The following is a 14,151-nucleotide window of genomic DNA, read 5'->3' as shown; positions in this document are numbered from 1 at the left end:
GCAAACTCCAAATGCAAGGATGACGTGTTTAAAACTATTTCATTAACTCTAGTCCCTTCACATTGGCATCCATATTGGGGTTATTGACTTCAAACTTGATGTATTTTGGATGACTTAGGGGTGTTTTTACTTGGGGGGAAAAATAACTCTAGCCCTTTGACTCCCCATATCACTGTAAAAGGCTGCAAGACGTCCAAGTATTGTTCGTGTATTTCTGAACATTTAGCATTTTGTACTGTATTCTATGTGAGTTTATTTAATGGGCCATTATTCAAACTCCTTCAGACCAAAATAATAAGCGAGGGTGCACTACACACCTGACGTCATGAGCGTAAGCTACACAAACTTTAGACATGGTAAACTCTTTTACTGTTTCATTTTACTGTATGGAATAACTTTATTTGTACATCTTCTTTCTACAGCAGCACAACTTTTGATAGAAAAAAAAGTCACCAAAATATTTGGCATCCACTTTTAACCAATGCATAAACATTGGCTTTTCGTTTCATACAGGGGTAAAAAACAACGGATATAACAAGTTGTAAATGTTGACCAACTTCTCTAGCTTTCATTTCGGTTGTTCAATAATTTCTTGATGATGATTTTGTTGTTACAAAGCAAATAAATTTGTTTGGATAAGTTAAACACCTGCTCTGAAATGCTCCAAACTTGCGCAGGTGTGAGCTTGACTTTTGGAACATCCCATTTCACTTTCAGGTAAAGAATTTCACTACATAGAAGGGTGAAGCAAGAGTGTACCTAGCCAGGGAGGGGGTCGGAGGGGCGGGGAGGGGGAACACAGCATGCAATCAAGTATAAACAGTTCCCACTTGACATTAAACTATTGGATGCCTAGAAGTGTTAAGACGCTTGACTCAGCTCAAAGCCAAAAGCCAAGTTTCCAAAACAGGGCCTGATTTCATAAAGCCTGTAAGCATAACAAAACTACCAGGCACAGAATAATCTTGTTGAACAGAAACTGGTTCCCAGCTAAGTTAAAATTTGTTGCAACTGGTGTCCGATCATTTTTTTTTTTTGCTTAGCAAAGAAATTTGGTAAGCAGTACTTCCTGCTTAACAGCTTCATGTAACTTGGCCCTGATCTACAACCCAAGTTGGGATGGCAACTATTTATTTATAAGTTTTGATTACAGCTGAAATAATGCTTAAACCTTATTGTCTGACCGCTCTACGAGAATGATCACCCCTGGGAAATAGGTTAAGAAATATCTTCAGAATCCTGCACAAGATAGTATCCTTTAAGTAAGGATTGGATTGCCTCCATCCAAAACCCCTCTACCCCCTTACCCCCGGCACTCTTCTTTCACATGAATTTATACCTATAGCATTTCACTTTCTAAAGGTACATCAATGATCGCTTATATGGCCAGGTCCAAAGTAGCTGCAACAGCTACGGCTAGATGTCCACGTCATCATGCGTGGAAGTATAGGACGTACTTAGAAACACACTTAGCAACAGCCGAAGCCATAGTTGTAGCAGCCAATTCGGGTCGGCCCAACTTTCTAAACTTCGCACGTATTTAATATTTCTTGGGAGTTAAAGTCAATACTGAAAAAGAAAAATAACAGCCACTGTAGCAAGGGTACCCTCCTTCATCCCAACTGCATGACGTCGTCAGTGTGCCATGACGGGATTCGTAGACACGTTGTGGTGGAACGATGCTGGCAGGTGGGGGCGCTCTTCAAGCTTATCGTAATCAAGATGGAACTCCTTGGGCACCTTGGTCCACCGGAGGCAGTCGAAGAAGTAGTAGAGGCCTCGCTCGTAGAGGTTCGTCTTGACCTGGGGCTCCATCATGGGCCCCCTGGTAATCCAGACTCTCTCTTCCTTGTGGTATCGCCAGTCTCGGTTGTAGCTGTAAAAGAAATCAAAGTGGTAAAAAAACACCCAACTACTACAATAATTCCTCAGATATAACAACTCCACTTGTAACTTATCTAACCAGTTTAATCAAGAATGCTAAATTGTTTCGAACATAAGGGGTCGTTTTCATAGACCCGATTAAACACACATATTAAAGCACACCTTTGGTTATAGTCAAAAACCAGTGTTCTCACTTGGTGTATCCCAACATATGCATAAAACAACTCAAGTTTTAACTTAATTGGTCGCTGAAGTTGTGAGAGAATACTGGACGAAAAAACACCTTTGTTGCACAAATTTGTGTACTTTCAAATACCCCCCAAAAATATAAAAAGGCTTCAGGCCTGAAACTTTAAAAAATTTAGGCAAGAAATTACCTCTTTCTCAAAAACAACGTTACTTCAGAGGGAGCCTTTTCTCACAATGTTCTATACAATCAACAGCTCTCCATTGCTCGTTTCCAATTGATCTTTTTTATGCTAACAATTATTTTGAGTAATTACCAATAGTGTCCAGTGCCTTTAATGTGATATAACTTACAGTTCTGCGGCAGCTGCCCCCCAAAAAATATAAAAAGGCTTCAGGCCTGAAACTTTAAAAAATTTAGGCAAGAAATTACCTCTTTCTCAAAAACAACATTACTTCAGAGGGAGCCTTTTCTCACAATGTTCTATACAATCAACAGCTCTCCATTGCTCGTTTCCAATGGATTTTTTTTATGCTAACAATTATTTTGAGTAATTACCAATAGTGTTCAGTGCCTTTAATGTGATATAACTTACAGTTCTGCGGCAGCTGCTAGCTGTAAGACATCTCCACCATGGGTGTAGTAAAGATAGAACAAGAGATCCTCTCCGTATCGACTCAACTTGATGGGAGCCAACTGCAAGACAGAATCAGGAAAAAAATAAACACAGCGAATTCGGCTACGGCTACAGCTAGATCAGCGCGTCTGCCAAACATTTCATTTCACTTTATTGGAATCACATTTCGTGGCCCACAGGCCAAATTGCACATGATTTACAATAATTAAATAGTAAAAACATGAAGAAAATTTAAGGTAGAATTAAAACAAGATATTAAAAAAACCACACATGTACAGCACTGGTGGAATACAAACAATGACGAATTGCAATAAAAGACATTGAAGGGCAAGAAGGTTGGCAATGACAGTCAGACATAGAACAATTCGGACATAAAACGGGAGCCCGAACATGGTGATGCCACAGCTTAAACAACGCCACCACAAGCTAGTGTGTTGAAGCTAGGCAGATCTAGCCCTAGCTGTAGTTGAAGTCACTGTTTCAGACACGGCCTTAGCCACATTAATTATTATTATTATTATTATTTATTCGACCAAAACAACACAAAATGTACACAAATATATGTAACAGCACAAATTAATAAATATGTACATGTTTGGCATGCTTTATCACCTATAATCCTTTGCCCAGTTTTCGTAGAGGTACTTAAGCACAAAAAGTAGCTAAGCACAACAAAATCTTTCTTACCAGGATAAGGTTAACAGCCAAAATACCATGTCGTATGTACTATTTGTAACTGGTATCCTACATAATTTTGCTTAGCGGAATATAAGAGTGGGAAAAAGAATCCTACTAAAATACATCTTAAACGCAAAATAAAGAAGAAAAAAGGTTTGGATTAAAATGTTGAAATTTTGAAGTGGCCTTACCTTGTCCCTGATATGCATATTGGTGATATACTCCTGCGGCACATGGAAGTCAATATCTTGGGGTCGGCTGGGTGACTCCGCCCATGGCGACTGGAACGTGCCGTACAGATTCCTGAAACATCAAAAAAAGAAATCAGTTTTAAGTTGCATTATTGTGAAACAATCAGGGAGATATGGGATTTGAGGCATTGCTCGGAGAGGTATCGATGTAGCTTTGTAGGATTTGAAACTTAGCATGGTGGAAATACGATAGAGATAGATGCGGTAACACCATGTAATGACTATCTCTAATGAGTTGGGGTGGTTCTGAAAAGAACCGTTGGTTTCTAAAAATAATAATAAATAAATAAAAAATAAAACATAATCCACAGAATAACGACTTACTCTGGCGAGTTGAGATTAAGGCCTAACGTCGTCAGGTCACTCCCCAATGCTAGCTGTACCAGGTTAGGATCAGTCTCCGCAGCTCTGATGAACGTCAGCAGGCCCACTATTCCAAAGGGATCCGTCACAATACCTGGTGGGATGTGCGTTATCTTACCTAGAGTGCAAGACAATGAGGATGAGAGGCAATCCTGACAAAAAGTCTCAAACTGCGATCTTAGGAGGTATTTTAGGAGGGTTTTTGAAATCAATCAATCAATCACTACTTAACCCTTTCAATACCGCATTGTTTATTGCAGGCGCCCAACCAGATACTGCATTGTTGACAAAGGTCACAATGCTGTGTACCGTATTTTTTCACACTGAAAAAAATATAACACAATTTGCAGTGTGTACTGGTTTCAGTCTTGATTTCTTGTGGGAAGACATTTTTTTAAATTTACGTATTTGACAAATTTTTTTTTTTGGGGGGGGGGGATGGGGGTAGAGGATGGGTAAGGGTTCTGAGCAGTGGGGAGGGTAGGGTGTCTTACCATCTTGGTGTATGACGATGCCTCTCTTCATTTGGTTGTCGTTGTTGCTGTTATTGTTGGCCGCTTTGTCACCGGGAAACCTTGGGCTCTCCTTAACTGCCCCCGTACTGTTTTGATCTGTTGAAAAGTCGAGTGGTATGATTTTATAAACTTAGCATGTAGGGACTTGTCATGTAGGGATTGAAAACCAAATCCACATGCAAGGCTCTGGTCTGAGGTGGGATTCGAACCGAGATCCAAGGCAATGACCAGGGAGCATGGAGGCAATCGCCTTAGTTGCCCCCGTTAGGTATCAGGCCTGCAATGGCTTTATGCCCCTTCCTAAGGAGGAAGAGTGATGGGGCTAGAAGAAAAGGGTAGTACCTGTAGATTTGTTCATGATGTGACGCTGACGGGGCTTTAACATTCAGTATTTTGGACTATGTGGGACTACATTTGAATTACGTGACCTAGGCAGCCAATTCAACCAGGAACACCAGGGCAAACCCCTTCTCTTTTCAATGAGTGCACTGGGTTCTTTTATGGGCATTACATGTACACAGCACACGGGGCCAACAGCTTTACGCCCCTTCCGAAGGAAGAAGAGTGAAGGGGCGAGAAGGGAAGGTTAGTACCTGTAGATTTGTTCATGATGTTTGACCCAGGTAGTGCCGGGAAGTCCTCGCTCTGCATTGTAAACTCAGGTACAGGATCTGCCTGCTTGTTGACCATTCCAACTGCAACAATTACATGCAATAACAATAAACAACAATTATCATTTATAGGGCGCCTAAGACCCCTTGCATAGGACAGGGATGTGATAGGTTGTTGACGAAAACCCTGAACTATGAGCGCAAAGCGAGAAAGCCTGCTTACATACATTTATCTTTGGTTTTGAAAGCCTTACTCTACGGTTTTCCATATGGTTTTAACTTCATTTTCTTAAGAATTTGATCTTAGGTTTGTTCATGCCAGAACCAGAGGCCTCCCGTTTGTCAGAGGTGAATGTCAAGATCAGAAATACATGCCCTTGTCAAGGCGGTTGAATATGACAAGTTATACGGGATAATACAGGTTGAAAAACTACAAAATATTTATTATGAGACTTGACACTTATGAACAACTTGTTAAAGACTTCTACATATTTTACTGAAAAAAAGAGCGTTTGTACCTCCAATGGTCTTACCGTATGCAGGTCTCCCTGCCATTGGATTAGGTGGGAACAAACTTAAGCTGTTGTTGTCAATCTGCTGAGGAGTGGGCTGCTGCTGTCGCCCTCTGTTGGCCAATACCGGAAAGTCGGACATGTCCAACGACGGCGTGCTCTCATTAACTGTTAAATTGAGGGGTGAAAAATGTGAAAAGGGTAGATAGATAGCACCATCAAATCTTCTTCAGCGGTTTGATATAAATTGCACAAAAACAGTAAATGGCACGACATTTCAACCCTAGCAAAGTCTTTCTCGCCTCAAAAAAAAAAAAAAAAAAAAACAATAAAAAATTCTCAATCAAGGGGGACCCTCAATAAATTATTATCAGTGTTTTTAAATCTTACTATAAACCTTTTCTCTTAAAGGCAGTGGACACTATTGGTAATTTCTCAAAATAATTATCATCATAAAAACCTTTCTTGATTACGAGTATTGGGGAGAGGTTGATAGTATAAAAACATTGTGAGAAACAGCTCCCTCTGAAGTGATGTAGTTTTTGAGAAAGAAGTAATTTTCCACGAATTTGATTTTGAGACCTCAAGTTTAGAATTTGTGGTCTCGAAATCAAGCATCACAAAGCATACAACTTCGTGTAACAATAGTGTTTTTTCTTTCATTAATATCTCGCATATGGACGACCGATTGATCTCAAATTTGCACAGGTTTGTTGTTTTATGCATATGTTGAGATACACCAAGTGAGAAGACTGGTCTTTGACAATTACCAATAGTGTCTACTGTCTTTAACCTTTACAAACAGGCATTTTTGCGGACATGACACCTAAATCATTCAACATCCTTCTCTCCTGTGGTCACTACACAACAAATTGTTTGGACCCTGCGTGACTCTGTGATAACCATTCGTTATTAGTGCCTACCGACACTAGTCCTTCTTAATCTTAACATTTTGCAATTGAACCAGATTTCTTACCGCATGAGGGCGCTTTTAATTGCACATTTCCTTGTAATACATTTACAGTTTTATCGTTTTTCGACCACCCAGGTAGAGAAGATGATGAAGTAATTTTTTGTATTTATAGATAGCGGAGGAAACCCACGCAGTCAGGAAGAGACTTAAAGGGAGAGTACACCATTGGTAATTACTCCAAATAATTATTAGCATAAAACCTTATTTGGTAACGAGTAATGGGGAGCTGTTAATAGTATAAAACACTATGTGAAACGGCTCCCTCTGAAGTAGCGTAGTTTTTGAGAAAGAAGTAATTTTCCACGAATTTGATTTCGAGACCTCGGATTTAGAATTTGAGGTCTCAAAATCAAGCATCTAAAAGTGTGACAAGGGTGGTTTTTTTCTTTCATTATTACCTCGCAACTTTGATGACCGATTGAGCTCAAATTTTCACAGGTTTGTTGTTTAATGCATATGTTGAGATACATTAACTGTGAAGACTAGTCTTTGACAATTACCAACAGTGTCCAGTGTCTTTAAAGGGTCGGGTACTTTTTGTAGGACACAAAACACAATGTCCACAGATTTAAATAAACCTTACACAGTTTGAAGATAATGATGGAAGAAAGCTTTCCTTAGAATATTACTTGCAGAGGTGCTGTAGTTTTTTAAAAATGAGTAAAACCCCACATGCAAGGCTTTGGTTAGAGATTGGATTCGAGCCGGGGTCCACAGAAGTGAAATGTAGGAAGAAAACAACTCAACCAACCTACACATGCACTCAAATTGTCTTTGTTCAACTCGAAATTAAGTTGAAAATACTGAGATGAATAAGATGTAACAGGAAATCAAACATGGAAAACAAATACAATTTCTAACCTGCATTGAACGATGCGGCAAGTGACTGGGGAGTGAAGTTCCCTAACAACGTATTTTGCGGCCCACCGTAACTCTGCTGTCTCGTCATGCCAAATGCTCCAATCGTTGATTGCGTTGACCTTAAAAACGAAAAAGAAGAAAACTAATTAATTCTAAATAGGCCACAGACAAATGGCTTCAGGACGAATAAGAATCCTTCAAACTGTTTAAGGTTTCATGAAACATCTAACTGCGCCTTGAACACCCAGCAGGGTGGATATGAGCGCATTACAAGTCTTATTATTATTATTATTAATAAGACTTGTAATGCGCAAATATCCACCCTGCTGGGTGTTCAAAGCGCAGTACAACCAAAAAACAAAAACAAAAACTAAACAAAGAAAAGCAGACACAACAAAATTAGTCATTGAAAACCTGTGACATAAGATAAGTTTTGAGAGGAGATTTGAGCTTTGTTGTACCAAGGACAAAATCGAGATTAAGGGGTAGAGAGTTCCAGATGCGTGGGTAAGAGCTGATTTGAGTGGCTGCTGTCGGGCGCTCAATCAAATAGAGCTGTTACAAATAATGAAGGTTGGCTAGCGGTGACCCCATTTAAAGGGAAGGTATACGTTTGGTAATCAATCTTAAAATTAATGACAATAAAAACATTTGGTTAGTAGAAGCCTACAGTAGTGTTTGATAGAATAAAGCATTTTGAGAAATATTTCATTTCGAAGTAATGTGGTTTTGTAAAAAGATAAAGAGTTTTAAGCAAAAAAAAAGTTGAATCTGACAAACGCATATTAGTGGCAGCTTAAAATCGGTCTATTTGGAAGCTTCTTCTCACCAGTCAGGCAGCCGGTGCAGAAATGCATGATGCTGACGATTGATTGATTGATTGATTGATAGCATGATTGATTGATTGATTGATTGATTGATTGATTGACTTTTCACTTTATTTTTACTTTTCAAACTTTTTACTATTCACATAATTCTTTTTAGTTCTCTATGTTTTTGATTGATTGATTGATTAATTCATTGATTGATTGATCAGTTGATCAATCGATTGACTGATTGATCGATTGATTCAATGATCGATCGATTCATTAATTGATCAATTGATTAACAGGAATCTCTCTTCAAACTCACCCTCCAAGCATCCTCTGCTGTTGTTGTTTCTGCTGCATGGCTACTAAACTTGGCGATGTCCTACTGTTTGGACTGGGCATGCCGGACCCTAGCGTTCCTACCCTGCTCTGGATGCTCATGGACCCCTGGTTTGTACTCGTTTGTACCTGGCTGACTCGTGGACCAACGGGCAACATTCCCCTAAAATCATATCAAAGCAAATAACAAATAATGGTGATCAGGGTTGTAGCTAGAACAATTTTAGTGATGGGCTATTCATCAATTTTTTCATATTTACTCTATTTACCTATTATACTGGTTGTGATTTCTACCGTTAATGCAATCAGAATACATCTGTGACAATACATGTTTAAAATCAGGGGTACTAAAACTTCCTGGAGGCAAGTTAAGCCCAGAGTTTATTAGCCAGGTTGTCTACTTGACAAAATGTTTAAAGGCAGTGAACACTATTGGTAATAAAATAAAAAAACATAAAACCTTACTTGGTAACGAGTAATGGGGAGAAGTTGATAGTATAAAACATTGTGAGAAACGGCTCCCTCTGAAGTAACGAAGTTTTCGAGAAAGAAGTTATTTTCATTGAAATTAATGTCAAGATCTCAGATTTAGAATTTGAGGTCTCGAAATCAAAAAGCACACAACTTCGTGTGACAAGGGTGTTTTTTCTTTCATTATTATCTTGCAACTTCGATGACAGATTGAGCTCAAATTTTCACAGATTTGTTATTTCATGCATATGATGAGATACAGCAAGTAAGAAGACTGTTGACAGTTGTAAGTAAATAAAATTTCTGTAGCCAAGTTCTGTTGACCTCACCTGCTTGGTGACGGGGGCGTCGGTGTTATTTGTCCTCCTATGCTACCAGGGAGACCTGACATGCTGCGACTTGGGAAGGGAAGCTGCTGCTGTGTTTGTTGTTGTGGGTTGGGCATACCCCGCTGCATCCCCGACTGCTGCTGCTGCGACTGCGCCTGCTGCAAACCCAAACCTGGACATGGAAAAATTATATTTAACAAAAAGAGTCACTCACAGCGCAAGAATTTCATCTTTGAGAGAGAAAGGCTACTTTCATTATGCGAAGATGCGAAGGGCACTTCCACTGGATAATCTTAACGTCGAGGGGAATGCTTTGAAGGGGCACCACGGCCAAGGCCTCAGAGGAACTCCAGAAGGCACCAAGGGCAAGACCAGGGCCCAATTTCATAGAGCTGCTAAGCACAAAAATTTGCTTAGCTTGAAATTTCTTCCTTGATAAAAACAGGATTACCAACCAAATTTCCATTCGTTGCATAGTGCTTGTTACTGGTATTCAGCTTTTGTTTGCGTATCCTGAAAATCACGTGAAAATTTGGTTGGTAATCCTGTTTTTATCAAGGGAGAAATTTTATGCTAAGCAAATTTTTGAGCTTAGCACAGGCCTGATACTTCACGGAGGCAACGAAGGCGATTGCCTCCGTTGCCCCTTGCCATTGCCTTGGTGCCCTTGAAATGCTCTAGTAGAAATTTAAAATTTCCCCATAGGGTGCCCTTTGCCAAAGAGAAAATGCCTTGGTGTCCTTGCCCTTTCAAAAACGAAGCATACAGGCCTGTTAGCAGCTCTATGAAATGCGGCCCTGGACAACACAGGCAATTACCTCTGTGGCCTCTGAATTCGAGGTCTACACTCAGGAGTAGTATGTTCGCTTATGTCAATGTTATCATTAAAGTGCAAAGAATTATTGCAATTCTTATTAATAGGATATCGTTTCAAACAACAATTAAATTACTTGAGTACATCACTTTTGCCGTCAGTAAGAGGCTTCAAATTACACAAACAAAATGATTTCACAGTATGATTTGGGATCCCCAAAGAGCACTTGATAAAATCTTTTTAACGCCATGTCCGAAACGATGCCTTGGGTTACAGCTACGGCTAGATGTCTGCCTATTCTTTAACACTGACAGACGCGCTAATCTAGCCAGAGCTGCCGCCATTTTGGACACGGACTTAAAACTTACCATGCTGACCATAAATGCCAAACTGCGAAAGTGACTGTGACTGCGACGTCAACAGCTAGAGGATAAATAAAAAAAATTCCAAAGAATTTAGCATACTAGTAAAAATATCATCCAAAATGCAACATTGTCAAACGGATATTATAAACAACACTTCAACATATAGAAAAGTAATAATATTATCTTTAAGTATTGTTTGAAGCTTTGCATTATGTGGATAAATAGGAACAAACTATAAATAAATAGCAAACTTGCGAGTACAACCATGTGTAAACCTCTCTTGTGTGAGTGTTTTGGCTCCGAGAAGAGCCGGTGTGTGGTCTTGACGTTTCAAACAGTATACTCTGCTCGTTCTGAACAGTATACTCTTTCTCCTGAAGACGAGCAGAGGCGATTGCCTCCATGTCCCATGGTCATTGCCTTGGTGCCCTTGAAGTGCTATAGTCATGACAGTAGAAATTGACAATTTTCTCATAGGGTTCCCTTTACCAAGGAGAAAATGCCTTGGTGCCCTTTTCAAAAACAAAGCATACAGGCATACCACTAGCTTGTTCATTGAGCTGTCTTGGCAATAGATATGGGTTCAGAGGAAGACAATGTTTGACAAATTTAATGTAAGTGATGTAGTTTTAGGAAGTTGTGTTGTAGAAAACTCACATCCTTATGTGAAGTAAACATGCTGGAGGGTGGGAAGTAGGCGGAGTTCTCGCTGAAGTCAGCGTCACTCTCTTTGTAGAAGCCCATCTTGTTCTTGAGTTTCATGCCTGAACCCAGCAAACCAAAATCTGCGAAAAATAATCATGAACAATTATTGTAAAGATTACTTTTAACATTTTAAGATGTTGATTTTTGCATCAGGGATAAAGAATATGGTTTTTACCCTTACACCGATGTGTTTTTGACACTTTTTATTATATCAAAGTCAAAGTCTTATATAGCGCACGTACTTACCAAACAAGGTACTCAAGGCGCTTAGTATATACAAACTTTCAAAAAGATAGGTTATGAAAGTTATGAATTCTGATACCCAATTAGTTAGCACCCCATAAGGGTTACAAGGTGCTACGGCGCATTTAGCATCCACAGCCAGGAACACTGGGGCTAACCCCTTCTCTTTTCGAAAGTGCACTGGGTTCTTTTACATGCGTTACACAACACATGGGACCAACGGGTTTATGTCCCATCCGAAGGACAAAGCAATGGTCAAGTGTCTTGCTTAAGGACACAAGTGTCACGGCTGGGGATTCGAACCCACACCCTGCTGATCAGAAACACCAGAGTTTGAATTCAGTGCTCTTACGACACTTCTTGTTTATTCATTGCGGTACCCACTGCTAAGGATTCGAACTGCCTCTAGCCATCGGGCTAGTTCGGTTGTCCAGTGGTAAGACCTCTGCCAAGGTCAAGGGTTTGAATCACTCCCGAAAGATTTGCCTGTAGCTTTTTCTTCACAGAACTCAGGAAAGTACTGAGTATACTGTGCTAAATACACATCATTGTAAAGGTAAAAAAAAAAACTCAGCTGAGGTCTAGAAATCAACTCAAAGATTTTAGTGAAAAACTACATCAAATATTTTACTCAAAAACTACGTTACCTCAGAGGGAGCTGTTTCTTACAGAATGTTATACTTTCAACAGCTCTCCTTTGCTCGTTGCCAAGTAAGTTTTTACGCTTACAATTACTTTGAGCAATTAACAAGTGTCCAGTGCCGTTGATGCACCTTAACCCATATTTTCTGTTTAGCATTATAGTGAGAAATGCAATACTTACCACCTAGAGACATGTCTGGTTGACTTTTCCTCCCATCTTGCGACATTCCTGGACTGTTGAGCAAAAATAAAAAAGAAACATAACTTCCCAAATCCAAGATTTTGTATGTTTGTTGTATTTTTATACTGTTATGCAACTTTGTCTCAAGCAAGGTTTAGAGGCACTCTTGCTATGGGGGCTGATAGAAGAAGACATTCAAGATGAAAATAACTCGGGTAGCTGAAGGTAGGAATTGGTATTTATCTTTTAAAACAGTCTAGATTGTAGGATGGAGGAAAACAAAATATGTCTGTTTTTGTTAAGTTAAACAAAAGGGGGGGGGGTATCTTTCTTCTTTATAGTTTGGCAACAATGCAAAGGAAACATTTTGATTTGGCAGGAAATAATTTGTTTATGTCCTAACTCTATGGTTTTCCTGATGAATAATTGCTTACTCTATTTCCATTTTCACTTCTGTTGCTTTCAAACCGCGCCTGTCAACGAAAAAGAAAATTACAACACATGTACATCAAAATAATGTCACTTGTCAATTCTGGAAATTTTCCCCCATTTTGGAAAGTTACATACCCTGTCACAACTTTTTCACTTGTAGATGTTGAAATTCTGAAAATGTGGTGGCACTTTTTGGCAGGATACAGAAATCTTTCACATGCAAGTCTTCACATTGAAACCTTGCTTATTTTTCTCAATTGTCGAAAAGCATTGTGGGAAGGAACACAGGGGGCTTCGACTGCCCCTTCGATGCCCCTTCCCACAACAATTAATTAACAAGTCAAAATTACTCAATGCCTTTCCTCAATTGCTGTATCGTTTGACGATAGACGTTAGAAATAACCATCTTACTTAATAAGATTCCTATTTACAGGAGAACGGTGACGAAACAATCAAGTCGCACAGATTTGACGCGAGGCGCACACCATAATTGACCAATGAACAACCTCCTTTTGACCTCTAGGTGAGGGCGCCCAACTGAAATGACGTCATGTGGATAAATCAGTGATTCAGTCAGGCGCCGAGAGGCGGGCTTCGCGATGTTATTGCTTTGTCACGGGTACTGCCCATGTAGTTTATCAACCATCAAATAAGTACATAAAGATTGTACTTGTGTTGCCTGTTGGTTGTACACTGTACATGTATGATGTACTATGGATGTACATACCCAGATATACGGTCTAACTCTAAGCTAACTTCCGTGCTAGCTGGTGATCAACATGCGCATGTACGGATCCGCATGTACATGACGTATGTACAGACGCTGCACAACACACGAAATTGAAAACATCAATCACAACATCCAATTTCAAAGGAACAAAAATGCTTTAGCAACAGTTAAAATTACTCCAAATACATTACCTGGCTCATGAAATAATGTAAGCATTCCTCTCCAATATGGACCATTCACTCAGAACTGAAATAAGTTTGAAGTAGAGATAAATGCCTTGTTTTGTTACCGATGCACAAAAAACACGTAAATTGTCAATTTCAAAAGCAAGATGGCCGACGCTCTCATTCATTTGACCCCAATTGACCTCATTTAACTCGATCTAAAAATAGATATCGGGATCCAAACAATCTCTCAACATCAGATTAAACATTCGTTTAAACAAATAAAATAAATATTAGGTTGTTCTTTAGATTAACATAATTCATATTTCGCTTTATATAGTTTTAATTTAATAGCATAAATTTATTCGTTGGAGGAAGTAGTGCCCATTGGTAAACATTGGCTGTTAATTACTTATTTTCTTCCTATGACTGTCTATGCGACGTTATTTTCGGTT

At 39.4% G+C, this 14,151-nt stretch overlaps 1 protein-coding gene across 2 annotated transcripts; it reads right to left on the bottom strand.

Moving 5' to 3' along the window:
* Positions 1-242: 242 nt before the first annotated feature.
* Positions 243-13,864, bottom strand: LOC139950836 (CCR4-NOT transcription complex subunit 2-like). Of its 2 annotated transcripts, none has more exons than XM_071949663.1 (15): positions 13,724-13,864; positions 12,805-12,843; positions 12,371-12,423; positions 11,257-11,384; positions 10,603-10,657; positions 9,421-9,592; positions 8,604-8,783; positions 7,473-7,591; positions 5,645-5,806; positions 5,109-5,210; positions 4,495-4,611; positions 3,962-4,118; positions 3,578-3,689; positions 2,667-2,767; positions 243-1,876 (listed from the first exon to the last, which is right to left on the bottom strand). In XM_071949663.1, the coding sequence occupies exons 2-15, from the start codon at positions 12,813-12,815 to the stop codon at positions 1,636-1,638; spliced, it is 1,710 nt and encodes a 569-aa protein (XP_071805764.1). In that variant the 5' UTR covers positions 12,816-12,843; positions 13,724-13,864; the 3' UTR covers positions 243-1,635. The 2 variants fall into 2 exon arrangements, with proteins under 2 accessions (XP_071805764.1, XP_071805765.1); XM_071949664.1 differs by having other exon boundaries at positions 245-1,876; positions 5,660-5,806.
* Between the last annotated feature and the right edge of the window lie 287 nt (positions 13,865-14,151).

The sequence above is a fragment of the Asterias amurensis genome, chromosome 18 (assembly GCF_032118995.1).
Source record: "Asterias amurensis chromosome 18, ASM3211899v1".
NCBI lineage: Eukaryota > Metazoa > Echinodermata > Asteroidea > Forcipulatida > Asteriidae > Asterias > Asterias amurensis.
Note: the sequence above shows the minus strand (reverse complement) of the source record. Positions and strands in the feature narration are given on the sequence as shown.

Coding starts and splice junctions, on each gene's coding strand:
- LOC139950836 (XM_071949663.1), bottom strand. Junction 5,807..7,472: donor TGCCGCATCGTTCAATGCAG/GTTAGAAATTGT, acceptor TCAATTTAACAG/TTAATGAGAGCACGCCGTCG. Junction 5,211..5,644: donor ATACGGTAAGACCATTGGAG/GTACAAACGCTC, acceptor TAATTGTTGCAG/TTGGAATGGTCAACAAGCAG.